This window comes from Microcebus murinus, chromosome 2 (assembly GCF_040939455.1).
Source record: "Microcebus murinus isolate Inina chromosome 2, M.murinus_Inina_mat1.0, whole genome shotgun sequence".
Taxonomy (NCBI): domain Eukaryota; kingdom Metazoa; phylum Chordata; class Mammalia; order Primates; family Cheirogaleidae; genus Microcebus; species Microcebus murinus.
Window position 1 is genome coordinate 102,597,926 of NC_134105.1, and position 26,165 is coordinate 102,624,090.

Here is a 26,165-nt window from a genome sequence, read left to right on the forward strand (position 1 = left end):
TGAGACTGTCTCAAAAAACAAACAAACAAACAAAAAACTCAAATGACTGGAGGAGTGGGGAGAGTGAAGTGAATCCATGCATAGTGAGGGGCTGGAGGATGAGTGCTTCCCCTGAGACCTAGGAGCAGAGGCTGACCTATGAGGTCAGAGGCTTGTGCAGGAACTCTAGACTTAAAAGGACTGTAAAGAAGAGAGAGCCAGCTGAGACCAACCTTAAGTTTGCAGCTGTTAATTGCCCTCTTCTTGGAAGCTTTAGCACCGAGGCCAGCTACCCCCAGCAAAGCCATTTCATTCTACTGGAAACATGGGACCTGTGAGCTCAGCCAGCAATCACCTCCTTACCCCAACTTCCTTGAGCTCACTGCCAGGCCTGGGGTTGAGGAAGCAGAATAACTTGTTGGGCCAAAGCTCCCAAAGCTCCCATCCGTTGACGTGACAGCAGGGCCACAGACACAAAAGAGGGCACACAGGTGACTTCCTGCTGCCATGGAAGCCTACATCCATTCTGGGCCCCCATGTCCAATGCTGGGTACAAATTCTGAGGCTGGGGGGCCCTTCCACAAAGCACAACGGTGCTGACAAAATGCAAAAAGCTAACAGATAAAAAGGCCTACGGCCAAAGAACTCCCTACAACCCCATGCACACCCCAAATAGTAGCCAACCACACCAAGGGTTTGATAAGGTTTTTTTATTAACATATAATATATTTAATAAAAAATAATATCCACTCTGGCTCTCTCCTCCATTGCAAAGGGAAGAGTAGTGAGGAGGGGCTGGCACTGCCCACCCCTAGGCATCCGGACAAGCCCTGCCTCTGGGGCTCCCCTCTACCCCCTGCTTTCCAACAGGCTCTGACCTCCAGACAGACGGTTCAAAGTTACAAGTGCTTTAGGCCCTCCCTTGAGCTCCCCCAGGCCAACCCTTTGTGCAGAATTCAGGGGCTGCCTGGACAAACCCCTTGCCTTTTCTCATTCTTAGGATCCTTCGTTCATGCTAGAAAGAGGATCTGGGGGCAGAGAGTAGAGTCTCTACTGGCCAGGGGCAAGGGAGGAAAGAGACAGTGATAGGGGATAGGGCCAAGAAGAGGGATGGTGATGAGGTCCCCTCACTGGAGCCGGTCACTGCGGAATGAATCCTCCACTGCGGGATCAGGCAGCAGGGCACAGGGGTCACTCAGCATGTTTAGCCCTTCCAGGCCCAGTGGCTCCATGCGCAGCTCATCTTCTAGCCCCAGCCCCAGTTCCAACCCAGCTGCTGACACCTCAAAGCCGGGCACTCCAGCCAGGGCTGCTGCAATCTCCTTAGAGAAACCTGGAGAGGAGTCTTCTGCGGGTAGAAGAGATGGGTGAGGACCCCACACCCTGTGAACTCTTCTGAGACCCCCTCAATCTCCAGCTGTACTACTCCCTCCTACTGGTCCCCATCACCACCCATACCCCCTCACCTGTGAGGATGATGTTAGGCCCTGAGCCATGGCGGGAACAGTGGGTCAAGTTCTGGTGGTTCAGAGTGTGAGGATCCTGGGGGCCACCCACCGGCCCCTCAACCCCTAAAAATCCAGGCCCTTCGGAAAAGCCAGAGGGATCCAGCGCCAGGCTGGCTGATGGGCTCTCCATGCCGAACTGCTCGAGCTATGGACACACAGACCTTGAGGAAGTGGGCTTCAGAACAGGTGTTCCTACTTGGCCCTGCCTCGCCCTGCTAACACATCCCCTTTGCCCAGCAATCTTCATCCACCCCAGGAACAGAGGCAATGACAGAGGGAGGTGGCAGCAAGCAGAGCGACAAAAGCAAGCACGGGGCCCGAAGTAGGTGTGGGCACCGTACCTGCTGGGCCAGAGCATGTGCATGCCAGGAAGAAACGGGTCAAGGCAGTAGTCATCAAAGAGCAAGCTGAGCAGAAATAGAGGGGCAGGAGTAGGGGTCAAACGCAGGAAGACAGGAACCCCAAGCTGGCAGTGCTATGTTACCCGGGGGGAAGGGAGATCTCCTCCCACCTACATCTCCCTATTCAGAGTGCCCCAGAGATACACTCAGGCCCCCTTGACCCACCCTCTTCCTCTCCCCTGCCTCTGAGCTAGAAGCCTTAGTACTCACGTTCCCCAGGCTGAAGTCACTCATTGGCCGGTGGTAAGACTGCTGCCCGTGCCCACTGGGCCCAGGTGGGTATAGTGTTCCGTAATGCAGCTGTCTGCCTGGGGGCTGCCCACCTGAGGGCTGTACTGAACATGCCTGAGAGGGCAGCCCTGGCTGTTGTAGAGGCTTTGGGGTGGGTGGCTGGGTGGGCAGAACCAGACCTGGGGGGCTATAGGGGTATGGGGGCAGTCGCTGGTCAGTGGACAATTTACTGGTGTCCAGGGGGACGCCCTGAAAAAAAGGAAAAAGGGGGAAGCTTACCTCTCAGTGTGCCCGCCCCAGGGAAAACTTAGCCAGGACTTCCCACCCTCTTAAGCTGCAACCATCCTCAAGTTCTACATTCTCATGGGCAGTTATTCAAAAATGCACATCAGAATAAAAGTGACTGAGTGAGGCTAACACAAGGATAATTTTGTTTTGTTTTGAGACAGAGTCTTGCTTTATTGCCCGGGCTAGAGTGAGTGCTGTGGCGTCAGCCTAGCTCACAGCAACCTCAAACTCCTGGGCTCAAGCAATCCTGCTGCCTCAGTCTCCCGAGTAGCTGGGACTACAGGCATACGCCACCATGCCCAGCTAATTTTTTTTCTAGATATATTAGTTGGCCAATTAATTTCTTTCTATTTATAGTAGAGATGGGGTCTCGCTCTTGTTCACGCTGGTTTTGAACTCCTGACCTCAAGCAATCCGCCCGCCTTGGCCTCCCAGAGTGCTAACAAGGGTAATTTTGAATCCACTCCAGAAGTAAATCATTCTTTTTTTTTTTTTTTAGTGTGTTTTTTTTTGAGACAGAGTCTCGCTTTGTTGCCCAGGCTAGAGTGAGTGCCATGGCGTCAGCCTAGCTCACAGCAACCTCAAACTCCTGGCTCAAGCAATCCTCCTGCCTCAGCCTCCCAAGTAGCTGGGACTACAGGCATTCGCCACCATGCCTGGCTAATTTTTTGTATACATATTAGTTGGCCAATTAATTTCTTTCTATTTATAGTAGAGATGGGGTCTCGCTCTTGCTCAGGCTGGTTTCCAACTCCTGACCTTGAGCAATCCGCCCGCCTCGGCCTCCCAGAGTGCTAGGATTACAGGCGTGAGCCACCGCGCCCGGCCCAGAAGTAAATCATTCTTAAACTTTGGTACTAGAACTACTGCTGCACTTCACAAGTGATTGATAACACCACAGTGAAGTTGAAAACTGCTGTCCTAGAGCCTGGAAGAGGCCAGAGGGAGTAGGAGGTGAAGGAAGAGAAAGGAGAAAAGGAGGAAGGGACGTTACGCTCACTCCACACTCTAAAAAGAGCAGAGCCCTTGCTGGCTTGGCCTCAGTCTTTCCTACAGAAGGGACTGGGTAAAGATGGAACACAGAACACACATTCTAGGGAACAGCAATGGATGAGGAGAGTGGAAAAGAAGAGCATTAGGGTGAAACAAAAGGGAGCAGATACAGCAAGAAAGAAGAAATGCAGGGGGAGGGAGGAAAAAGCTGAGAATTTTAGCACTGAGGAAAAAGCCCTAAAGTAAGAGTTTTGAGTTCTCATTCCAACTTGCTATGTAAACTTGGGAAAATCACTCTTTCTCTGGGCCCCAGTCTCCTCATCTATAAAGTGAAGGATTGGGCTTCCTGATCTGAAATTCTCGTGACTCTATGAATTCTATGAAAGGGGTTGGGGGGAATGGGAGAGGAAATGGGACAGGATAGAGACATGAGAAAAAAAGACAGACAAGAAAAGAAGGATAGGAACCAAGAAGGGAAGAAAGGGAAAGGATAAGCTACTATCTGTCTAGCACATACCTGGGCTAGGTATGGTGCTCAGTACTTTATGTACTGTATTTCATTTGATCCTTACAAAACCATCCTTGCTCTATAAATGAGGCTACTGAGGTTCACAGAAGTTAAATAACTTGTCCAAGGAGACTGCTAGTAAGAGGCAGAGCCAGGATTTAAAACCAAAAAAACTTAACCCCAGGGTTTACACTCTTAAGCAAGAGACAAGATGGATAAAATATGGGGCAGGTGGAGGACAGAGAAATGGCAGGGTATGGATGAGACAAGGAGTGCAGGAAGTAAGGAGAAGAGGTATTTGAGGAAAGAAGGGTGGGAAGGAGAGAACATGGCAGGAGAAGAGAAAGAGGAAGGGAGACAGACATGTAGGGAAGGCAGCCACGCATACCTGAGTGATGGAAGACAAGGTGGGTGACATTGTTGGCGAAAACTGTTTGGGCAGCTGCTGTTGGGACCTTCTGGCGTCGGCTGGGCCCGCGGGCAAACTCAGGGGGCTGAGGGGCACACGGCGGTGGCGGGGGGAGGCCCCAGGGGTAGAAGCTGGGTAAGAGGGGGCACCCAGAACAGGGGATGAAGTGGAAGAAGAAGAGGAGGAGGAGGAGAGAGCAGGGGCACTGAGTGAGGAATGGCCCAGGGAGGTGGTGGGCAGTGCACAGTGGGCCAAGGAGGAGGCAGGCAGTGAGGGATGGCTGTGGGAGCCCTGGAGCTGGGGCTGAGGACTGCTCAGGGAAGCCTGGAGGTTGGGATTGCTTAGGGAAGACTGCAGGGATGGGTGGCTGAGAGGTGAATGAAGTCCTGCAGGCACAGACAAAAAACCAGAGATGCCAACATTACTGATGGGAAGGAACTGGGACCCTGTCCACCCAGAATGGGTAGCAGTGACCAGACTATGAAAGTGGCAACACAATGTCCTCCCTACTCTGTCCTTGACAGTGAGATTGGCACTGCCCACCTAGGGGCTGTACTCTATCTTCTTTCTAGGAAAAGCCACACCTACCAGATCTCACTGGCTGAGAACTACAGTGAGGGAAGCCTGGGGTACAGAGGTGATAGGCTGGTGTGGGCAGTCACAGGAGGATCTCAGGTGCTCAAGCCCCCCCCCAATCCTTCCAGCCAGGCAGTACCAAGTGGACACACGGCCAAGACAGCCACTCACCTGGTGCATCATAGCCCGGCCCTAAGCCCAGGCCTCCACTGATGCCCAAGTGGGTCATGGTGTGGGTCAAATTGGAGGTACTGTTGCCCCCACTCAGGTTAGGGTAGGCTGTCTCCTCAGGGTCCAGGGGGGTGGGCAGCGGTGGGGGGAAGTGCAAGTTGGTGAGGTCAGGTAGGGAGCCCCCTGTGTTCATGGCAGGTGGGAGGACAGGCACATTGGCAGGCTGGTCAGGAGATGGAAAGATGCTAAGAGAAGGAGAGAAAAAGATGTAAATAGGAGGAGGGCAGTGGTCAAGGAAGAGCAGAGATCAATCTCTGACATCTCCCTCCCCCACCTCTCAGTGAATCTTATAGGGGCACTTACTTAATTCCAGGAACTTCACAGGACCGAGGTCGGGAGGAGGATGAGGACAGCTGAGGAGAGAAGGGCGAATGTGAAAAATGAGAACAGTGCTCAGTGGAGAACCCTGGAAGGCTGCCCATGGAAAGGGTATAACAGATGGATAGTTGGTGACACTCAGTGGCCCAGCCTACCTTCTTCGCATCCCATGGCTTCAGCAAATGCTTGTCATCTAGCAAGTTCTCCTCAATAGCAGGGACTTGAAAGAGAAAGACTGGTGATGGGGGATTTGGAGAAGGAGCCAGTAAGGCAGGACAGGAAGCAAAGGCAGATGGGAAGGAATCCTGCTCCTTGAACCTATACAAAGTCCCCAACTCAGAAATTCTTTGGCATTCAGTACCCATAAGTGGTGAGGGACACATACCTTTGGAGTCCATTTCACCATCCAGAAAACCTACAGAGGATACAGTAGAGTTGGCTGCAGTGCCTGCTTACTGACCTGCTTCAAACAAAAGCTCCATGGATATTTCCAACACTGGGACATGGCCACTTACCTCCACGTCGGCTGGGCAGGATGCTGGGAGGTGTGGGGACTGGATAAGTGTCCTGGGGACTGGGGTTCATCACACTTGTGTGAAGGGCAGAGTCAGAGCTTGTCCTGTGGGAGAAACAAAAGTGAGCTGGCACCAATGACAGTCTTCCCAGTCCCCAAGCTCTCCCCAAGCAGGGGAAAACACTAGCTGGGCTAGAACAGGGTGAGGATGAGGGATTAGGGTCCCAGAAACTACAGATAAATAGAGATGTGGCCCCAAGAAGGCAAAGGCTTCACCTGTTAAGTGCAGTTGGTAGTCGAAACAACTGTCCCTTCTCTGCAGGGAAATTGCCCCAGGGCATCGTCCTGGATTAGAAAAACAAAGTCATGAGGAGGAAAGCTGGCAATAGACAGGAACAGTGAGCACTGGGTTGGAAAATGTTGGGCAGCCAAGGTAGAAGTGGAGAGGGCTGGGCACCCAAGATCATGCTTCTTCCCTAGTCAATCTCACAGATTTGGAAACTTCTCAACTTCTCTCTGCCAGGACAAGCAGAATGGGAATCCTAGAACCCAGTAACTCTGCTAGGTATGAATACTGGAGGTGAGAGGGACAAGGGGAGGGGTTTAGAAGTCTAAGAGTCTACATCTGGCACCCATCCTTGATAGAAGGCAGCCATTTTCATCTGCTACCCTGCCATTCTCCCCTCCCCATTACACACACACCCAACCTGGCTACAGTTCCCATTGGTCCTGCTCTGGCTGGACTGGGAGGCTTGGCCACTCGTGTCAACATGGCCAAGGCTGGACTCTGACCCACCTACTCCACCTGCCCCCACCCCTTCCAGCCCTGCTGTTATGGGAGCAGGTATTGTTGAAACTGTAGCCCAGTAATCCCAGCCCCAACCAGAAGCATGTCAGGGAATGGGCAGGAAATTCTGCCTGCCCTGGGCACTTACCTTCGCCAGCTGGACTCCGGGGGAGGAGATAAGTAGGCAGGACTATAGGGAGAACTGTCAATGTGAACAGCACCAGTTAAGGAAAAAAGTAGAGAGGGACTAAATGGGCTGGGGACCAGATGGGAGAAGAGTAATAGAGGCAGCAAATAAGTTGTTTCAAGAAATACATACCTTTCTCCTCTACAAGAGTCAACAGTGGAAAAGAAGGGAATCAGGCCTAAATGAGCTGGAAAAATATAGGAGACTGTCTGGACAGGGTTTGGGGGAAACAGGTCTGTAGGTCTCTGAGATCGAAAGCTAAGAACAGAAATGGGAGAAGGAGGGACCAAATCTCCTTTAGCAGGAGACTTATCAGAGAGCCTCACTTCTGGGAGCAAAGAGTGAGCTGAAGTAAGGACAGCCACAGCCAGCCAGAGATGGAGGGCACAGTCTCAGGAGCAACAACTCCCTGTCACAGGAGCCAGTACTAACGTATGGGTTATGGTCACTGGTCAGAGTTCCTGGAGAAGGATGAAACTGGACAACATTTAAAGTCCCTTCCTACCATAAATCCCTAAGGAACCCCATCCTACCATCCATCAGAACCCCCAAACTCTCTGAGAAAGATATATGGCGGGGGTATCGGCGGAGTGGGGACACCATTCTGCGGGCATCTCGCTGTACCCGTTCCACCAGCCCATGGTGCCGAGTGCTCCGTGATGAATCCAAAGGCGAGTGGAGGGGGCTCTGCCAAAACGGACAGGTAAGTCAGCAGAGGATGCAGTCTAAGAACCTCCACGCTCCCCTGGCTGGTGTCTACTTACCTGGAACTCAGCCAAGCTACAGCCAATCTGGTTGACATTGGGCAGAGAACCACCATAATGGGAGCTCCTTGTGTATGCCAGCCGTAGTTTTTGGGCCTGTAACTGAGACATGGGAAACAAATGGAAACGTCAGGGAGGGTACTAAGCACTGTTCCTTTTGGTCATCCTCGTCATCTTTGTCACCAGGATATGCTGCTTTTAAGAAATCCGCCAGTGGCCAAATGCAGTGGCTCACACCTGTAATGCCAGCACTTTGGGAGGCCAAAGTGGAAGGATCACTTGAGGCCAGGAGTTTGAGACCAGGCTGGACAACAGAGCAAGACCCCATCTCTACAAAAAAAAAAAATAAATAATAAAAAGAAATCTACCACAAAAAAATCCAGTGCTGGCGGAAAAGTCCACTGAGACCTGATACAAACAATCCATCCTACCCAGGACTAATTGGAGAAAAGGGGAAGGCCACAGGTAAATGTTACAGAGCCATTACTGCAAGCCTCTTTCCTTCCCATTCTGGAAAGCACAGGCTTCTAGGCTCTGCCACTTAACCAGCCTCAGGAAGGCTAAACAAAGCCTGTACCTCCTGAACTAGAAAATCCAAGAAATAATAGCTCTCTTAGCTAGGAAAACAGTGCCAAAACCAAGGGGTATTCTTCCACTGAATCCTAAGGTCCCTAAATTGGCAGGGAATCCTGGGGCAGGGAAGTGGGAGAGGGAGCAGTAGCCCACTCCAGCTTGGGCCAGAACCATCTTTCTGGCTTCATCCCCACTTTGGGGATATGTCTGGTACAGAGGTAAGACACCACAACCCTTAGCCTGGCATGGGTTTAGTCTGTCTACAGATCTCATGTCCTTCTGTGAGAAGTGAGCATCTACTTCCGAGGCTCAGACACTGCCATCAGCCAAAAAAACAGACCCAGGCAAGGCCATTAGGAGGAGGGCAGCTGAAGAAGGGTGAGTTTTAAGAGCTTCCAGGGTCATGCTGTTGTACATAAGCCAACATCAAAACTGACTGACTTCTGGGCCACTTCAAAACCTTTATTAACATATATGGCAACCTCAGTCTCAGTGCTATAGGCCCCCATAGCTCTATCTACCTCAAATGAACCCTCCCACCAGGCCTGCTAACAGGCTAAGCCCCAAGTCTTTTATCTCTAGCTCTAGATTCTTGGGTCTCCAGGCCCTGGCCATGTACACCCACTAGACCTTTCTGTGTAGCACATAAATTAACCAGCAGGAGCAAGGTAGGTAGAAGGGAACTTTTGATAGACCAAGGCACCACATAGATAGAAACAAAAGCCCCAGCTTTGAGTTTCTCACAGCCTTTCTTTGTACTAAAAGCCGTAACGTCCCACCATGCCTCTGCCAGAATCACAGTCTAGAGGGCAGGGCCTCAATCTGTTAGCTGGAGATCAGCTTTCCCATCTTCTTGTCTCTGTCCCCAGCAAGATCAAAAGCTCCTCAAAGGGTGCAGTCAACAGTTAGATCATAGTCCTCGTGGTGGTTAGAGTGGGTTATGCACAGGCAAGCATGTGAGTGTGCCCATGTGTGCAGGCACCCCCCTCATCTGTCTCTCCACCTAACTGTCTCTGTTCTGATTCCCACAAACTAGGGCACGTGGTCCCTAGAGACTCAAAAGGGAAAAAACACAAAAAGACTAACGGAGTCAAGGAAGAGACACACAAAAATACAATCAGTCAGAGTCAGTCATGGATACATGCAATCACAATCAGACCAGTAGAAACAGCCTTGAAATATGGTATTTATGTTCCATTTCCCCTTAATTCATTCTATCTCTCTGCCATGAGAGTATCCTCATCTGCCATTTTGAAAATAAAATGTCCCTAAATTAGGGCTGCACACCAAATGGGCAAACTCCCACCCCTTGCTCTCTCTGACATCTAGTCCTGGGAAGCAAGAAACCAAGACCAGAGGGGATTCAGAAGCCTTTCAGAGGCCTGAAAGTTTTCAGGAACTTCCTAGGAATGAATATTCCCTACATACAGAAGACCCTCCAAGGTATCCCATAAACTGACCCACAAAGCAGTCATCTCCCTAGAAAGCTCAGCAAACCTCTGAGTTCCACACAACCAATAGCCAGTTACCCGGTTTTGGGATTCAAACACCTACCTCTCCTCCGAGGCGGCAGGGCAAAACACCAAGCAATGGACCTCACCTTCATTCACATCAGGAAACCACAAGAAGTATTTGAAAAAGGAAGCAGAGGGACGGGACGCAGAAGGGGACTTCCTGTCCCACTATACCCAGCACTGCTGTTCAAACCACTCAAGGGGCCCTTTCTGGAGGTACCAAAGCACCGAGAGTAGCACAACACGGCAGAGGGGCCGGCTTGGAAGAGATCACAAACTCAGAGGAAACAGATTAGGGACAAGCAGACCATCCCCTCAACACATAACCCAACATGAGGGATGTTTCAGTAGGGTCTCCGCGGGGCCTCCGTCAGGGATGCACAAGTACCACCTCCTACCTCCGATGGACTTCAGGGGACCATCTCTCCTTTCTGCCCATTCCTGCCTCACGTACTTGGTCCCCAGTCATTTTCATACCCCCAACCTCTCCAGTGTTTCGATGTCCCCCAGCAAAATCCGCCCTCCGGCCCCTCGGCCCTCAACCCGCGCCTCCCAGACGGCGGCGCCCACGGCCCCTGCCGCGTTCCGCCTCCTTCGCAGAGGCTCCCGCCCCCGCCCCGCCTCTCCGCTCTGTTCCGTAACTGCTCAGCTCTGCTCCCGCTCCCAAGCGAGGCCCCTCACCCGGGTGGAGCCGATGTCCATCATCACCTCCTCGAAGGCCGCCGTCTCCTCGGCCTGACGCTGCTTCTGCAGCGCTATCTTCTCACTAAACTTGCGCGGATTGGAAGCTGAGGCCGCGGCGGAGCCAGGCCCGTTCGCCCCCGGCGTCGCCATCTTCCTCCCTGATCCCTCCCCGCGACCCTCGTAGTACAAGCCACGGCCCCCGCCGCGGGCTCCGGCCCGGCTCCTCCAGCCGTAGCCGCCGCCGCCTCAGCCAGCACCGCGAACCCGGCCCCAGCCTAACCCTGACCTGTTGCGCGCGGGGGCCGCCGGGAGTTGCAGTTTGTTTACGTGACTCCTGCACGTCCCCAGTCACGCAGAACGGGGAGGAAATGGACTCCACTTCCCAGCAGCCCTGTAGAGTCCGGGAACTGGGGGCTTGGCTCCACCCTCTCGGCTACTCCCTGCGAGGGGCAAGCTGGGAAGAGTAGTTCTAAATTAGTCCCCAGCCTATGATCTGGAAGGGAGAGCAGGATTAAGGAGAAGGGAAGGGAAGGGGTGAAGACAGGGAGGGAAAAAGACACAAAAGGTGAAAAAATTGGGTCATCTTCAGGGAAGAGGCCAAGTGAAAAGAGTGAGACCAAGGATCTCAAAACAGCTTTCAGCATCTGGGAATTAGGCCCTCTCATACCCACCCCTTTCCCAAGACAAATGAATCAAAAACACTGTAAACATGTATAGAAACATCTTTTATTTAGGTAACACGTCCCAAAACAGGTCAGTTAGTAAAATAGATTTAGAGAATATGGCCCTAGGCACAGCCCTCCCTCCCCAAAAATAACCCTGAGGGTGGGCCTTCCCCTTCCACCCTTGGGCTCCTCAGGTATAAAAAGATGTTTTGGCAGTTCAGTGTTTATCATATGAGCATGGGGCACCAGGTCCATGTTCTGTATTCCTAGGGTACAGCCCCAGTAGAGGGCTGCAGCTCTCCAATACTTCCCCCATACCAGCCCAGAAAACATTTCTGCCCCACCCCAGGATCTGGGACCAAAATAAAGAAGAAGCAGGCCTCCTCCATTGAGGTGTTGGGCAGGGCTCAGTGCCACATCACTGTGCTTTGAGAAAGAGGGAGGGGATTTGTTTGGCACTTTAAAAATAGAGGAGTGAGCAGGACTGAAAAGGCCAGAGAAGGTACCAAAACTGGCAGGGAGAGGCCATTTGGCACTAGTCCCCTGGGAAAAGGGAAGAGGGAGATAGATATGAGAATGGGAGCTAAAAAAAATTAAGAGGGGTCCACTCCAAGTGGCAGAGTCAGAAATGGGCTAGAACCAACAGGATGCCAACTCTGGGCTTATGACCTCTCCATATCTCTATCCTACAGCGGCTGGGTGCCCACCTCCACCCCTGCCCCCCAGTATCAGTCTGCCCTTATCTATACTGTCCATCTTCTGATTGTAGCAGTCAGGTGTCTTCCCCAATCCTAATGTCCCTTGATTAATGTCTGTAGTGATTTGATCATCTCTTGATCCTTGGGCCTGGGGCCAGCCTCTTGTCTGTCCACTTCCCTCTCATTGATCAGATAGTCCCAAAAGCTCCATCTCTACCTCCCAGAGAATGTTTGGGTCCTCAGTACTTCCCTTCCGCATTCCTTCCTATTCCCACACACTGGGGGAGAGGAAGAAAAGGGCACCTGATAGTGAATCTGCCCTGCCCCTCTCTTGACGCCCCCTAAATTTGGATGAAGAGCAGGCCAGTGAGCAGGGCAAAGCCTGCTAGGAGCAGAATGACCTTGAGGATCCTCTGCTCAGAAGCAGCCAGCTCCTGGGGCAGGATTTCCAGGAAGGTGATATACAGGAAGGTGCCAGCTGCCATGCCCTCTAGCACAGACTGGGCCAGCTGGTGCAGAGGCCCAGCTGACTCTGCCAGAGCTGCACCCAGCCCAATGCCTAGAGGTGTCATGCATGAAAAGAGAATCCCACAGCCAGCCACCACCTGTGCGCGCAGGTGGCTCTGTAGCAGCCGCAGCGACAGGCTGACGGCCAAGATGCCTTTGTGGAGCAGTAAAGCCAGGCATAGCTCCATGGCCCGAGCCCGGTCTCGCTGCAGCCCTACTGCCAGCCCCTCGAACACCGAGTGCAGGGCCAAGGAGAAGACCAATACACAGGCACGTAGGGCTGAGGGGGATGCTGGGGCTCCTCCTGCCTGTGGGACCCCTGGCCCATCATGCCAATGCTGCGGCCCGCCGTTCACTGTTCCTAGTAGAGCCCTTGTTTCCTCCAAAGGTGGTGGCCCTGACTGCTCCTTGTAAGCCAGTGTGATCTGCTCCATCACCAGGACCAGGAAAAAGCCCATGGCCAGGATGAATTCTTGCAGGGGGAACTGGAGCTGTGGGCAGATGGGACAAGGAGTTCAGGAGATATGCCAAGGTGAGGGAGGAAGAATCAGATGCAGAGTCCGGTGGAGGCCCAGTTACATAGACCTAGGGTCCCACACAGACACAGGGCTACTCTCTTAGTCACACATAGATAGAGTTACTTGGTAACACAGACCAGAATGATACACAGTCACACAGATTATGGTGTCACTAACAGTGTTACATATAGACCAAAGTTTCTTCTCAACTTTGGCCCTATTAAAGTTTTGAGCCAGATAATTCTTTGTCACAGGTGCTGTCCTGTGCACCATATTGGTTGTTTAGTAGCATTTCTGACCGCCACCCACCAGATGCCAATTGCAGGCACAATGCTCTTCCCACCTTCCACCCAGCTGAGACAACCAAAAATGTCTCCAGACATTACCAAATATTTCCTAAGAGGCAAAGCCACCCCCAATTGAGAGTCACTGATATAGGCATATATCTATATATGATATATATACACCTATATATGATACAGGGATACACCTGTTTAGGTCACATATTGGCCCACCTCCCCAAATGTTCACACACAGAGCTACATATTGTCACAGGGACATTCATGCTTATACATAGTCACACATAGACATGGGTCACTCAGTAACAGACACACAAAAGGTTACATCCAGTGTTACTTCCTTAGTCTGGGGGGGGGAGGGGATAGAGGAAAGAATCCAGGATTACTTCCCTGCACCACTACCCAACTGTCTCAGTTTTTCCTATAGTGAGTCTATGCTATGGCTTGGACTTGATCATCTCCACATCCTACTTCCTTGGGCTAAAGCCTTTTTGATCAGCAATACCAGGCCCCTGGAAATTGCTTCCTATCATTCCCAGGCCTACAGAGGTTTGTATCTCCAGCACTTGGAGGAGGTGGAAAATGGTAAGAATGAAAATAACTCTTGGAGCACTCTTAACTTCCTGATGTCTTGAGCTGAGAACCCCACAGAGTAGGTCACACATCTGATAATAATGTTTCTCACACTGTCTCAAAGGTACATAGGGAGGTCACACAGAGACTGGGGAGTGGGGAGGGGATACATAGAAAGAGTTATGCCCTTTAACCAAAAATCACAATTCACAGAATCACATGCCAAGAGTCTTCCACACAGTCATGGAGTGACATGTGAACAGATCTACACAAACCATCTCTCCTAGAGGTATGTAATTAGACACAACCCACATACACAGGGTCACATGTCCAGGCCAGTGCTCACCGTCACATGCAGGGCTGCAAGAGCCGCATCTATGGCAGCCAGGTAGTCAGGCAGCAGGTCCAGGAGACAGGTGGCCAAAAAGACACCCCCTGCGAAGCAGCTTACTAGGCTCAGGGCTTTCTGGCGGGAAGCTGAGAAGGAGTGAAGCATAGAGGGGAATGAACAAATGAACCCCTTCCAGGCCCCACTACCCCAACCCAAGCAATGGCTGCTCTGGCCTTCTCCTCCTTTAGGTCACCTCCCTCTGCCCCAGAGCCTTCCCTAAACCAAGCATCCATAGCAGTAGGGGGAAAAGGAGAGGCTTACTTACCTGATGCTTCATGGTTAGCACCGGGACGGCGCAGCACACAGATAGGCACCAGACTGCAGAGGAGAGTGAGCACCAGCAGCAGCACCAGGGCCCCCAACTTCACCTCCAGCCCCACAGGAACTAAGGGCTCTGAAGCTACCACCTCTGGGCGCCACACCAGGAGCTCTGGTTCTCCCCAGGGCCCCATGGTAGTTGTGGTACCTCCAATGATTCTCAGACCTAGGAAGATAGACCAGAATGGAAAGATGGGGCCATGGAAAGGGGAAGCTTGGTCAGAACAGTGCAGTTCCCTTGCCCCATCCACTTTCTGACCTTCCTAAGCCCAGGGTGACTCATCCACTCCCAATACCAGAAACATTCCTTTCTCCTCAGATTTTATCTTTCCCAAGTGACTTATTCAGGGAGCCAGCAAGGGGGAAATTTAGACTTGAGGACTTTGTGGATATCTCATTATTCTTTCACCTGCACCCCCAGAGAACTAGGGGCCACCTCCAAATAGGGCCTGGAGTGGGGGTCCCCTAAAGAACGTAGAGGCCATGCCGCTCATTCCAAGAAAGGAGTGGATTACGCCAAGGGGGCTTGGGGCTGTGGAAAGGTCTCGCGGGTCGTTTCGTGGACCACCTAAACAGGATGAACTTGGGGTGCTGGATCACTCACTCGCTCCCCTGGCCCCAGCGCCATCCCCCGAAAGCAGAAAGCGAGCGCTTCACGCCACAGGCCAGGACCTCTGGGCAGACGGCCAAAGGAGAGGGGCCGTAAGGGTCTGGGGTTTGGGAAAGAACTCAGACGACAATGAGGGCGGTGTCTGGAGTCTGGGCTCCAGGAGGCGGGATTCGAGGCCGCTAATGTCGCGGGAAGCAGACGAAGCATGTGAGAGTTGACTCGGGCTCCTAAGCTCCGGGAGGCCTGGACGGCAGACCACGACCCCGCTCCGGGAGAGCCCGCACTCACCTCCCGAGGGTCTCGCTACATGGTATCCGCTCGGTTCCGGCCTCGAGTCGGGAATTCCCGCCCCCTCCCATAGCTCCCCCTTTCCCCCGCGGCCGCCGCGTACCCGCGCCCGGCTGCCAATGATAGCGTCTAGGAGGCGGGACTAAACATGGAGTGACGTGAGCTTAGAGCAATCAGAAACTGCGAGCAGAAGAGGGCGGAGCAGGCGACAAGAAGAGAGTGAGCGTGAGAGCCAGGGAGGGGGTTAGGTAGAAGATTTGGAGGTTGTGGGCCCGGGGAAACTCTGTGGAGGTCTGACAAGTCGGAGCTGGCCGGTCTACGCAGGCTTTGATTATATGGAGATTTTTTTTTTGGGGGGGGGGGGGGATAGAGTCTCTCTCTGTCGCCTGGGCCAGAGTGAGTGCCGTGGCGTCAGCCTAGCTCACAGCAACCTCAAACTTCAGGGCTCAAGCGATCCTACTGCCTCAGCCTCCCCAGTAGCTTGGACTACAGGCATGTGCCACCATGCCCAGCTAATTTTTTTCGATATATTTTTAGTTGGCCAATTAATTTCTATTTTTAGTAAAGACGGGGGGGGGGGGTGTCTCACTCTTGCTCAGGCTGGTTTCGAACTCCTGACCTTGAGCAATCCGCCCACCTTGGCCTCCCCTAGGATTATAGGCCTGAGCCACCACGCCTGGCCTATATGGAGATTTTTTTTAAAGAGGTAGCTAGATCTACCCAAGATTTTGCAAGTAAAAGAAGAAAAAGGACAAAGAATTTAAAAAAAAAAAAAAAAAGAGGTAGCTAGAAACCCAGAGGGGAAGGCTGGGGCTCCATCCTTGCCCTCTCATTGCCAAGCCTTCCACTGTACATTTTAGGGGATATTCCCGGCCTTGGGCCAAAGTCTCTTTTTTTTTTTTTTTTTTTTGAGACAGAGTCTCACTTTGTTGCCCAGGCTAGAGTGAGTGCCGTGGCGTCAGCCTGGCTCACAGCAACCTCAATCTCCGGGGCTCAGCGATCCTACTGCCTCAGCCTCCCGAGTAGCTGGGACTACAGGCATGCGCCACCATGCCCGGCTAATTTTTTGTATATATATTTTTAGTTGGTCAATTAATTTATTTCTATTTTTGGTAGAGACGGGGTCTCACTCAGGCTGGTTTCGAACTCCTGACCTTGAGCAATCCGCCCGCCTCGGCCTCCCAAAGCAAAGTCTCTTTATCTTATCTCTTTGAAGACTCTAAGACCCCCGTTAGGTTAGGTCCTCGTGGCTGGGATGGGAAAGCATTCCATTCTTAGGACGAACTTCCTTGCTAGATTTCCCTCACCAGCACCCACAACAAAGAAAAAGACAAGGGAGAATTGGAAAAGGGGAAAAGCAAAGAGAGGGTGTGTCTTGAAAATCATCCCTTCTTGACTCCAATGGCCCAAGCTGACTTCTGTACAGCCTTTTGCCTTCTCCAAGTGTGTATAGAAGTGGTGGGACAAAGCTCAGAGGCTGCTGAAAACCCACCTAGTGAAGAGCCTCTCTCAGCACACTCCTACTTACCATCCTTACCACGCCTCCGCCTCGCCTGGAGGCATCTGGCCAGGAATCATTCCAACCTCATCCCCAACTCTTCTCCCTCCACCCCTGCTGGCCTTCCTTCTGTTTTCTGTTCTTTGCATGCACCAAGGTATTTTCAACTCAGGACCTTTATTATTGTTTCCTCAGCCTGGATCCTCTTGGACCACAAATCCTGTATTAGGAGAATCCTCTTCTAACCTCATGGGACCATAGGGTACAAAAAAGGAAAATTAAAAAAGGGGCTCAACCTGTTCTTTTTTGCACAGGCAAAAAAGCCTCATTGCCTAAAGAAGTTACAGAGTGATGTCTCTGACACCACTTTTAGAAATGGAGCCCAGCAACTTCTTCTTCTTCTTCTTTTTTTTTTTTTTTGAGACAGAGTCTTGCTTTGTTGCCCAGGCTAGAGTGAGTGCCTTGGCGTCAGCCTAACTCACAGCAACCTCAATCTCCTGGGCTCCAGCGATCCTCCTGCCTCAGCCTCCCGGGTAGCTGGGACTACAGGCATGCGCCACCTAATGCGCCCGGCTAATTTTTTCTATATATATTAGTTGACCAATTAATTTCTTTCTATATTTAGTAGAGACAGGGTCTTGCTCTTGCTGGTTTTGAACTCCTGACCTCGAGCAATCAGCCTGCCTCAGCCTCCCAGAGTGCTAGGATTACAGGCGTGAGCCACCCCACACAGCCATCAGCAACTTCTTTTTTTTTTTTTTTTTTTTTTTTTTTTGAGACAGAGTCTCACTTGTTGCCCAGGCTAGAGTGAGTGCCATGGCGTCAGCCTAGCTCACAGCAACCTCAAACTCCTGGGCTCAAGCAATCCTCCTGCCTCAGCCTCCTGAGTAGCTGGGACTACAGGCATGCGCCACCATGCCCGGCTAATTTTTTCTATATATATTAGTTGGCCAATTAATTTCTTTCTATTTATAGTAGAAACGAGGTCTCGCTCTTGCTCAGGCTGGTTTCCAACTCCTGACCTTAAGCAATCCACCCGTCTCGGCCTCCCAGAGAGCTAGGATTACAGGCGTGAGCCACCACGCCCGGCCAGCAACTTCTTTAAGTAAAGGGAGAATGTGAAGATTTGTTGAGGGAGGATGTCTAGGAGAAAGGAATCTATAGGACTTTAAGATCAGGATGCAAGTAAATGAGGGTATTTGTGTCTCACCATTCACTAAGAGTCATTGCAGTTCCAAGCTCTTAATTAAAAAATGGAAATTTACCCCATAATATGCCAAAATAAAAAAAAAATGGAAATTTAAAAAAAAATGGAAAAAAAAATGGAAATTACTATTAGAGAGAACTCCAGATTATTCAAGGGAATATTATGCACGTCATGGTTTGTGGCAAATTATGCTTTCAAGATTATTGGTGGGGGGAGGGGGGTGGGTATATACATATATAATGAGTGAGATGTGCACCATCTGGGGGATGGTCATGCTGGAGACTCAGACTTGTGGGGGGAGGGGGGAATGGGCATTTATTGAAACCTTAAAATCTGTACCCCCATAATATGCCGAAATAAAAAAAAAAGAAAAAAAGGAAAAAAAAGATTATCGGTAATTTGTCTTGAAGTATCTTCTATAAAGAAAAAAGATTATTGGTAATTAGTAACTTTGATAAGGAATTATGATCGGGAGTCAGAACACCTGGACCAGCTCTACCTTAAATTACATATACACATATATTTATTTTTAAATTGACAAATAAAACTTATATATATTTATGGTATAAAACATGATGCTTTGAAATATATACACTGCAGAATGGTTAAATCAAGCTGGCATGCATTACCTCACATATTTATTTGTGGTGAGAACACTTAAAATCTATTCTCTTAGCAGTTCTCAAGTATACAATACACTGTAATTAACTATAGTCATTATGTTGTACAATAGATCTCTTGAACTTTACCTTAATTTGATGTGTGATTTTAGGCAAGTCATTTTTCCTCTCCAGACCTTAATAAGTCAGGGGAAAGAGGGAAGTTAAACTAGCAGATGATGGCAGAGGGCCCTTCCAGTTCTAACATTAAGGGAAGCTAACTACATTTTCCACTTAATCATCCCTGCACATACAGGCTGCAGGAAACTCTTTGAAATGTATTTAGCCACCTTTCTTGCTCTAGGAAAGATCCAAACAAGAACAGCTCTGCTTTCCTTCGACCTCTGCATCAACCTAGGAAGCCTGCTTTGTCTTCACTACTTGAGCAGGATGCACAGATGAGCAGGAAAGAGAGACTTGGGAAATTTGGGAAAGCCCAGCAAGGCAGCTTAGTATAGTGTGAAGAATACAGCTCAAGCATCCAATCTCGGTTCAGCTACTTACAGAGTAACCTTGAGAAAGTTAACTTCTCTTGGTCAGCTGTGAGTTGCTATGAGAATTATATAAGTAACATGAAAATGCCAGACATATAATAGTTGCTCAGTAAATACTGGATCCTGCTCCTGTCTTTACTCTTAGCCCACTAAAATCTTCACAAGTAAAATGAATACCACTTTGAATTCTGAATCCACACCCTAAACTTCCCTGCTTTACTCACCCAGCTCCCCTTTATCTGAAATACCACTGGGGAGACAGGTAGATGAAAATCATACCTGTAGCTCTATCATTTTATTTGAAGTAAATTTCGGGACTGTCAGACATTAGACTAAGGCAAAAAAAAAAAAAAAATCCTGAATTTTGGTATTGTTAATACTTATTTCTAGTCATAGACCTCTGTCTCCTCATAGCAAAAAAATTACCTCCCCTATGTGCCTCAGCTGTTGTGGAACAAATGTTTATGAAAACATTTTGCAAGTTGTACAAATGCAGGACATATAATGTTGCTGGTAATTACACGCAGACAGTAAAACAAATTCCCAAATCAAACACAAAAGGTTTTTTAACTTGTTGCAGTTTTCCAGACCCTTGTCCCTCCATTAGTTAACAGAGTCCAGTGAGTGTGTGGGTGTAACCGCTGTTCTTCATCAGTAGCACAATGCAGAGATTACAGACTTGGAAAAACCGCGGCTGCGCGACTTTCTGCCCGCGGAGTCAAAGCCCACAGTCACTAAACTTGAGTCAACAGGTTATTTACTCCTCGCCTAGGTAATAACCTGAGCTTCGGAGTCACGTGGTAAGCGAAACCGATCCAGGCTGCTCCTCCCCACTTTCTGGGAACTTTTCCCCAACTTCCCTGCAACTCATTTTTTGGCTCTCAGCCTCCCGTTGGTCCGGCGGAACCCAATCTCCGCCTGACAAATAATAGTACGGCGGCCACTTTGGCCTGACTTCCCTCTGACAGCCTATTCCGACCAGTTACGGAGGAGCCGGCCTCGCGAGAGTAATGCCATTGGCTGGATGCCCTGCCCCTCAAACTCTTAAGTCTTTCGCTTCCAATCAGGACGCAACTGTAGAAGAGCGCCACGCGTGGGGGGAGGGGAGGCCTCCGTAACTCTCCCGCTAGCCTCCCCACTCTTCCTGCCTTTGTTTACATCGCTGCAGTGGTGGCTGGAGTACAGGCACTCAAGCGTCCTGTGCTCCGGTGACAGCCCTCTCTGTTCTTTCCTGAGGAGACGCTAAACTCTCAGGAAGATTTACTATCTCTAGGAGAAACTGAGGCAGGAAGGGCGCGGCTGCGTATGTTTTCCTTAAATTCCGTTTGTGGACGCGCAGCCTCTTAATCCCCTATTCCCAGATGCAGCGGCCCTACAGTGGCTCCTCGCAGGGTGCCACCCACTTTCCTGGTATAAGGCTGAGGGCGGGGTTTGTCTGGGCAGGTCCAGGATGCAATATCCTGGAGGAAAGAAAAGGTGTAGTGTTTGGGGCGGTCGGCGGGTTAGGTAGGCTTGGCAGGGCTGGGTTCTTCGGAACAGGTAATACCCGGGGGGCTCCGTTTGTCTGAACCTGTGAGAGAAAGATGGAGGCGAGATCTCCAGGCGACAGGTGAGGGGGCTGCACAGGTGAGGAAGGGGGATAATGGAAGAGGGAGCAGAGGAGCCCAGAAGCCGTGTGGGATAGGGGACAGCCATCATCCCCTTCTGCAACTTTCCGTGCTTCATACCTTCCCACAGAAGCATGGATCTCCGAACCCCTGACCTCCTGGACTCGTGGCTGGAGCCCCCAGAAGATATCTTTTCGATGGGATCCTTCCCGGAGCTGGGACTCCACTGTCCCCCTCCAGAGATCCCGGTGACTAGGCTACAAGAACAGGGGCTGCAAGGCTTGGAGTCCAGTGGGGGCCATGGCTGTGTGAGTGTGATAAATGGGACTGGGGGTGGGGTTGAGGCACAACTCTGTGATAAGAAACCCCAACAGGCTTCAATCCCCAGTTGGCAAGAGGTCTTGAAACAGAGACCCCAAAGTAGACATGAGTTACAACTATCTCCATGGCCAAGAAAAGAAAGGATTGAAATTGAAGCATGAATCATCTAGGTCTGATGTCAGGTAGGACTTCTAAAATTCTTCCCTCTCCTACTGTAGGGCCTTCAAGAGAGTGAGCCTGAAGATTTCCTGAAGCTTTTCATTGATCCCAATGAAGTGTACTGCTCAGAAGCATCTCCTGGCAGTGACAGTGCCATCTCTGAGGACCCTGGCCATCAAGATAGTCCCCCTCCCCCCAGAGCACCCTGTTCTCCTGCCCTCTATAAGGTTGTCTATGAGGCAGGGGCCCTGGAGAGGATGCAAGGGGAAGCTGAACCCAATGTAGGGCTCATCTCCATCCAGCTAGGTCAGTGTTCTTTGTGGGAACGGGACAAGGGCCCTTTTAGGTCCAGCCCTAGGTATGGAGTTAAAGGGGTTTCCTCAACCTGTGCCACTACCCAGGCACTGCTGCTGTCAGGGTATACTCTCTATCTCCTTTCTCCCAGCCACTTTTGTCTCCCTCAGATCAGTGGACCCCATCATTTTTGGTGCCTGATGTCTGCATGGTCAGTGAGCTGCCCTTTGATGCCAATGCCCATATCCTGCCCAGGGCAGGCACCATAGCCCCAGTGCCTCCTGCAACCCTGGTGAGTCTTGGTGTCAGCCAGAACCATCAGAACTCCCTGATACACACATACATAATCACACAGATGGCAGCAAGGAGAATAAAGGAAGGGGAAACTGATGATGAACTCTTGTCTTTGCCCCAATTTTTCCTGCATTGGGCTTGAAGACCAAGGAGACATGAACAATTTTAAGAGCAGGAAAGGGCAAGGGGGTTGAGAGAGCCCTTGGAGATAAGGTGATGGGGACTCAGTTAAAGAGAAGGTGGGGTAGGAGAATCTGGGAACAGGTCTCAGGAGGAAGCCTAGACCTTGTGTGCATTTTATGCTTAGCCAGAGCCATTGTCTTAGCCTGGGTCAGGGCATGGAAATAGGACAGGCCACCTGGGATCCAACTGGTTACTGGGTACAGGGTGAAGGAGGCTAAATGACTGCAGCAGTTTCCACTGGAACAGTTGCCCAGTAGGCACCCACTGGCCAGTGCAACAGAGCAGCAGAGGATCACATTAGATGCCTTTCCCAAGGCTGGCTGAGCAGGGTCCTACAGTGGGGGACTTTACCTTGGAAGGTACTCCTTGTGCCCAAATGGCAGAGCACAGGTGCTAGCCTTTCTTTAAACCTGTAGTTGAAGCTAGGACCAGAAGCCAAGCGTCTTAGAATCTTGGGCTGAGGAACCTTAAAAAGTCCAATGCTTGTAATCCTAGCACTCTTGGAGGCTGATGCAGGAGGATCACCTGAGGTGAGGAGTTGGAGACCAGCCTGAGCAAGAGTGAGAGCCTGTCTCTACTAAAAATAGAAAAATTAGGGCCAGGTGCGGTGGCTCATGCCTGTAATCCTAGCATTCTGGGAGGCCGAGGTGGGCGGGTCGTTCAAGGTCAGGAGTTCAAAACCAGCCTGAGCAAGAGCGAGACCCCGTTTCTACTATAAATAGAAAGAAAATTAATTGGCCAACTAAAATATATAGAAAAAATTAGCCGAGCATGGTGGCACATGCCCATAGTCCCAGCTACTCGGGAGGCTGAGGCAGAAGGATCGCTTGAGCCCAGGAGTTTGAGCTGAGGCAGAAGGATCGCTTGAGCCCAGGAGTTTGAGGTTGCTGTGAGCCAGGCTGATGCCATGGCACTCTAGCCTGAGCAACAGAGTGAGACTCTGTCTCAAAAAAAAAAAGAAAGAAAAGAAAGATTAGCCAGGCATCATGGCATGTGCCTGTAGACCCAGCTACTAGGGAGGCTGAGGCAGGAGGATTGATTGAGCCCAGGAGTTGGAGGTTCCTTCCTGTGAGCTTTGACGACACCACTGCACTCTACCTAGAGCAACAGAACGACACTCTGTCTGATAAAAAAAAAAAAAAAAAAAGTTCTAACACTTCTAAATTTGGGTGTACGTTAGAAGTATCAGTGTATCTTTGGTTGTTTTGTTTTCTAAATAAAACTCTCTAGGCCCCATTCTCAGTCATTAGTGGATTGGAAGACTCACCCCTCTAGTAGTTCAAACAGTCACCAGAGAAAGAAGGGAGCATCAGGAAACACAGATAGAAAATGGTTTGCCAAAGACCATCAGGAGGCAAAAGCCAAGAGGGGACAGAGCCTCAGTCTGAAAATTGAAGCAAATTCTTTTCTTTTCCCTTTTAAAAACATTTTGTCAATACTCAACAAATTCTTCTTAAGTCACAAAGTGAAGTATAAATCTTTCAAAAAGAAATACTAGTGAGAAAGGGAAGGACTCAGTTGCCATCAACTCAGGTTAACTACAGGTACCATCTACTTTCTCTACATACTTTGTTGGGAACTCCTTGTCTTGCAGGGAACAGAGCCTCAGTTTTTTTTTTTTTGTTTTGTTTTGTTTTTTTTTTTTGTTTTTTTTTTTTGAGACAGAGTCTCGCTTTGTTGCCCAGGCTAGAGTGAGTGCTGTGGCGTCAGCCTAGCTCACAGCAACCTCAAACTACTGGGCTCAAGGGATCCTCCTGCCTCAGCCTCCCAAGTAGCTGGGACTACAGGCATGTGCCACCATGCCCGGCTAATTTTTTTTTTTTGTATATATTAGTTGGCCAATTAATTTCTTTCTATTTATAGTAGAGACGGGGTCTCGCTCTTGCTCAGGCTGGTTTCGAACTCCTGACCTCGAGCAATCCGCCCGCCTCGGCCTCCCAGAGAGCTAGGATTACAGGCGTGAGCCACCGCGCCCGGCCTGTTTTGTTTTTTGAGACAGAATTTCGTTTTGTTGCCCAGGCTAGAGTGAGTGCCGTGGCGTCAGCCTAGCTCATAGCAACCTCAAACTCCTGGGCTCAAGCAATCCTTCTGCCTCAGCCTCCCGAGTAGCTGGGACTACAGGCATGTGCCACCATGCCCGGCTATTTTTTCTATATATATATATTAGTTGGCCAATTAATTTCTATTTATAGTAGAGACGGGGTCTCACTCTTGCTCAGGCTGGTTTCAAACTCCTGACCTCAAGCAATCCACCCGCCTCGCCCTCCGAGTGCTAGGATTACAGGCGTGAGCCACTGCACCCAGCCAGAGCCTCAGTTTGAAAAGTGGAGCTCAGACCCTAGAGAATAGGCCACTGTCCCAGGGTGCTCCCTGTGATTGACAGGCAGGTGCAGGCCTTCCCTTGCTTGCTCAGAGTACCAAGGTCCTAAGTCTCTGGGTAAAGCATATAACAAAACTACCTCCTCTCTCCTGCCCACCGCCCCCAGCTGCCATGTCAAACCCTGTTCCTGACAGATGAGGAGAAGCGTCTGCTGGGGCAGGAAGGGGTTTCTCTCCCCTCTAACCTGCCTCTCACCAAGGTAACACACTTCCCCGAAGAGTATCCCAAACCAGGGGCTCCACCATGGCCTCCCAGGAGCCAACATCCCAGGGGAAGAGTTGGGGAGTTGGGGGAAGTTAAGGATCCAAAAATGACACACCCTGGGTCTCCAGGCAGAGGAGAGGGTCCTCAAGAAGGTCAGAAGGAAAATACGTAACAAGCAGTCAGCTCAGGACAGTCGGCGGCGGAAGAAAGAGTACATCGATGGGCTAGAGGTTAGGTATGTTTGGGCTCACATTTCTGACTTCCTGTGGGCCCCCTTCCTCACCAAGGCAGGCACGGTAAGGGACTCAGATTGCTAAGCCTTGTCTTACCTCTCCACAATCTCTAGGGTGGCAGCCTGTTCTGCACAGAACCAGGAACTACAGAAAAAAGTCCAGGAGCTGGAGAGGCACAACATGTAAGTGAAAGCACAGTGTGTATGTGCTGGAAGTGGTGAGGGTGCAGTACACAGGGGCACCATTCTTGGGTCCTGGTTCCCAGAAAATACTAACTCTTCTTTCCTCCTTTCCCAGCTCCTTGGTGGCTCAGCTCCGCCAACTGCAGACACTCATTGCTCAAACCTCCAGCAAAGCTGCCCAGACCAGCACTTGTGTTCTGGTACCATTAGTCTACTTCCCATCTCCCCCCATCTCCACCATCTTCCACCCCATTTCCATCCCAACACCCCCCACCCAGGCACATCTATCTTTTCTTACTTGATAATCCCAACTGCCCTACATTCACTCTGCCCTCTGCTCCCTTCTTTTATTGTCCCCACAGCCCAATTGTCCTCTTGCTTCCTCCCAGATCCTTATTTTTTCCCTGGCTCTCATCATTCTGCCCAGCTTCAGCCCATTTCAGGGTCTACCAGAAGTTGGGCCTGAGGATTACCAGCCTCATGGAGGTGAGAGGCAAGGGCAGGGAGGGACCCTGGTAACTCATGGTAGTCAAGAGCGGGAGGGAGGTCCTGTCCTGTCTAGGGTCCCCCACCCAGGGGAACACTCTACAATTAACCTTTTTCCTTTCCCTTCCCAGTGATTTCCAGAAATATCCTGACCCACAAGGACATGACAGAAAATCTGGAGACTCAAGTGCCAGAGTCTAGACTGGGGGAACCACCTGGAGCCAAGGGTACAAACGGCTCAACAAAGACACCGCTTGAGAAGACAGAAGGAAAGACAGGACCCAGTGGGCACATCAGAACAGTGCTGCATGCAGATGAGATGTGAACTGGAACAGAGGCCTTCCTGGCCTACTTCCCAATCATAACGAGGACGCCAGGGCTTCCCCCTGGGACTCCCACTCAGGTGTCTCTGCTCTCAAAGGTCGGAATCACTTCAGGACACCTGAGGCCTGATCTACCTATATGAGAGGACACCTAAAATACTTCTGTTATGTATCTGTGATTTATTTCTTCTTTGGGGATAGGGTTGAGGAAAAACAAGTTTTGACTGAAAAATAAACTTTTTAGCTGAAATTTTATCTCGGAAGTTTTAAATAAGTAGAAGGGGAAGATAGGTATTTGGTAGACTGGAG

At 50.6% G+C, this 26,165-nt stretch overlaps 3 protein-coding genes across 10 annotated transcripts; 1 reads left to right on the forward strand and 2 right to left on the reverse strand.

The window, feature by feature from the left end:
* Nucleotides 1–71: 71 nt before the first annotated feature.
* On the reverse strand, nucleotides 72–10,748 carry CRTC2 (CREB regulated transcription coactivator 2). The gene is made up of 14 exons (XM_076000144.1): nucleotides 10,463–10,748; nucleotides 7,695–7,796; nucleotides 7,499–7,617; nucleotides 6,892–6,951; nucleotides 6,233–6,301; nucleotides 5,958–6,061; nucleotides 5,828–5,857; nucleotides 5,598–5,662; nucleotides 5,428–5,477; nucleotides 5,065–5,309; nucleotides 4,297–4,703; nucleotides 2,099–2,368; nucleotides 1,446–1,632; nucleotides 72–1,327 (listed from the first exon to the last, which is right to left on the reverse strand). The coding sequence occupies exons 1-14, from the start codon at nucleotides 10,613–10,615 to the stop codon at nucleotides 1,107–1,109; spliced, it is 2,082 nt and encodes a 693-aa protein (XP_075856259.1). The 5' UTR covers nucleotides 10,616–10,748; the 3' UTR covers nucleotides 72–1,106.
* Nucleotides 10,749–11,175: 427 nt separating this feature from the next.
* SLC39A1 (solute carrier family 39 member 1) lies at nucleotides 11,176–15,414 on the reverse strand. Of its 2 annotated transcripts, none has more exons than XM_076000145.1 (4): nucleotides 15,333–15,414; nucleotides 14,382–14,600; nucleotides 14,072–14,202; nucleotides 11,176–12,826 (listed from the first exon to the last, which is right to left on the reverse strand). In XM_076000145.1, exons 2-4 carry the CDS (start codon nucleotides 14,566–14,568, stop codon nucleotides 12,170–12,172), a joined length of 975 nt encoding a protein of 324 aa, XP_075856260.1. In that variant the 5' UTR covers nucleotides 14,569–14,600; nucleotides 15,333–15,414; the 3' UTR covers nucleotides 11,176–12,169. The 2 variants fall into 2 exon arrangements, with proteins under 2 accessions (XP_075856260.1, XP_075856261.1); XM_076000146.1 differs by lacking the exon at nucleotides 15,333–15,414 and adding an exon at nucleotides 15,039–15,173.
* A 4,855-nt stretch (nucleotides 15,415–20,269) lies between these two features.
* On the forward strand, nucleotides 20,270–26,106 carry CREB3L4 (cAMP responsive element binding protein 3 like 4). 7 transcript variants are annotated; one of them, XM_076000151.1, is made up of 10 exons: nucleotides 20,270–20,799; nucleotides 20,928–21,105; nucleotides 21,337–21,504; nucleotides 21,723–21,863; nucleotides 24,535–24,627; nucleotides 24,761–24,867; nucleotides 24,979–25,047; nucleotides 25,163–25,247; nucleotides 25,437–25,533; nucleotides 25,665–26,106. In XM_076000151.1, the coding sequence occupies exons 1-10, from the start codon at nucleotides 20,774–20,776 to the stop codon at nucleotides 25,856–25,858; spliced, it is 1,158 nt and encodes a 385-aa protein (XP_075856266.1). In that variant the 5' UTR covers nucleotides 20,270–20,773; the 3' UTR covers nucleotides 25,859–26,106. The 7 variants fall into 7 exon arrangements, with proteins under 7 accessions (XP_075856266.1, XP_075856267.1, XP_075856263.1 ...); XM_076000148.1 differs by having other exon boundaries at nucleotides 20,272–20,816; nucleotides 21,337–21,583; nucleotides 21,742–21,863; XM_012791281.3 differs by having other exon boundaries at nucleotides 20,272–20,799; nucleotides 21,337–21,583; nucleotides 21,742–21,863.
* Nucleotides 26,107–26,165: the final 59 nt, after the last annotated feature.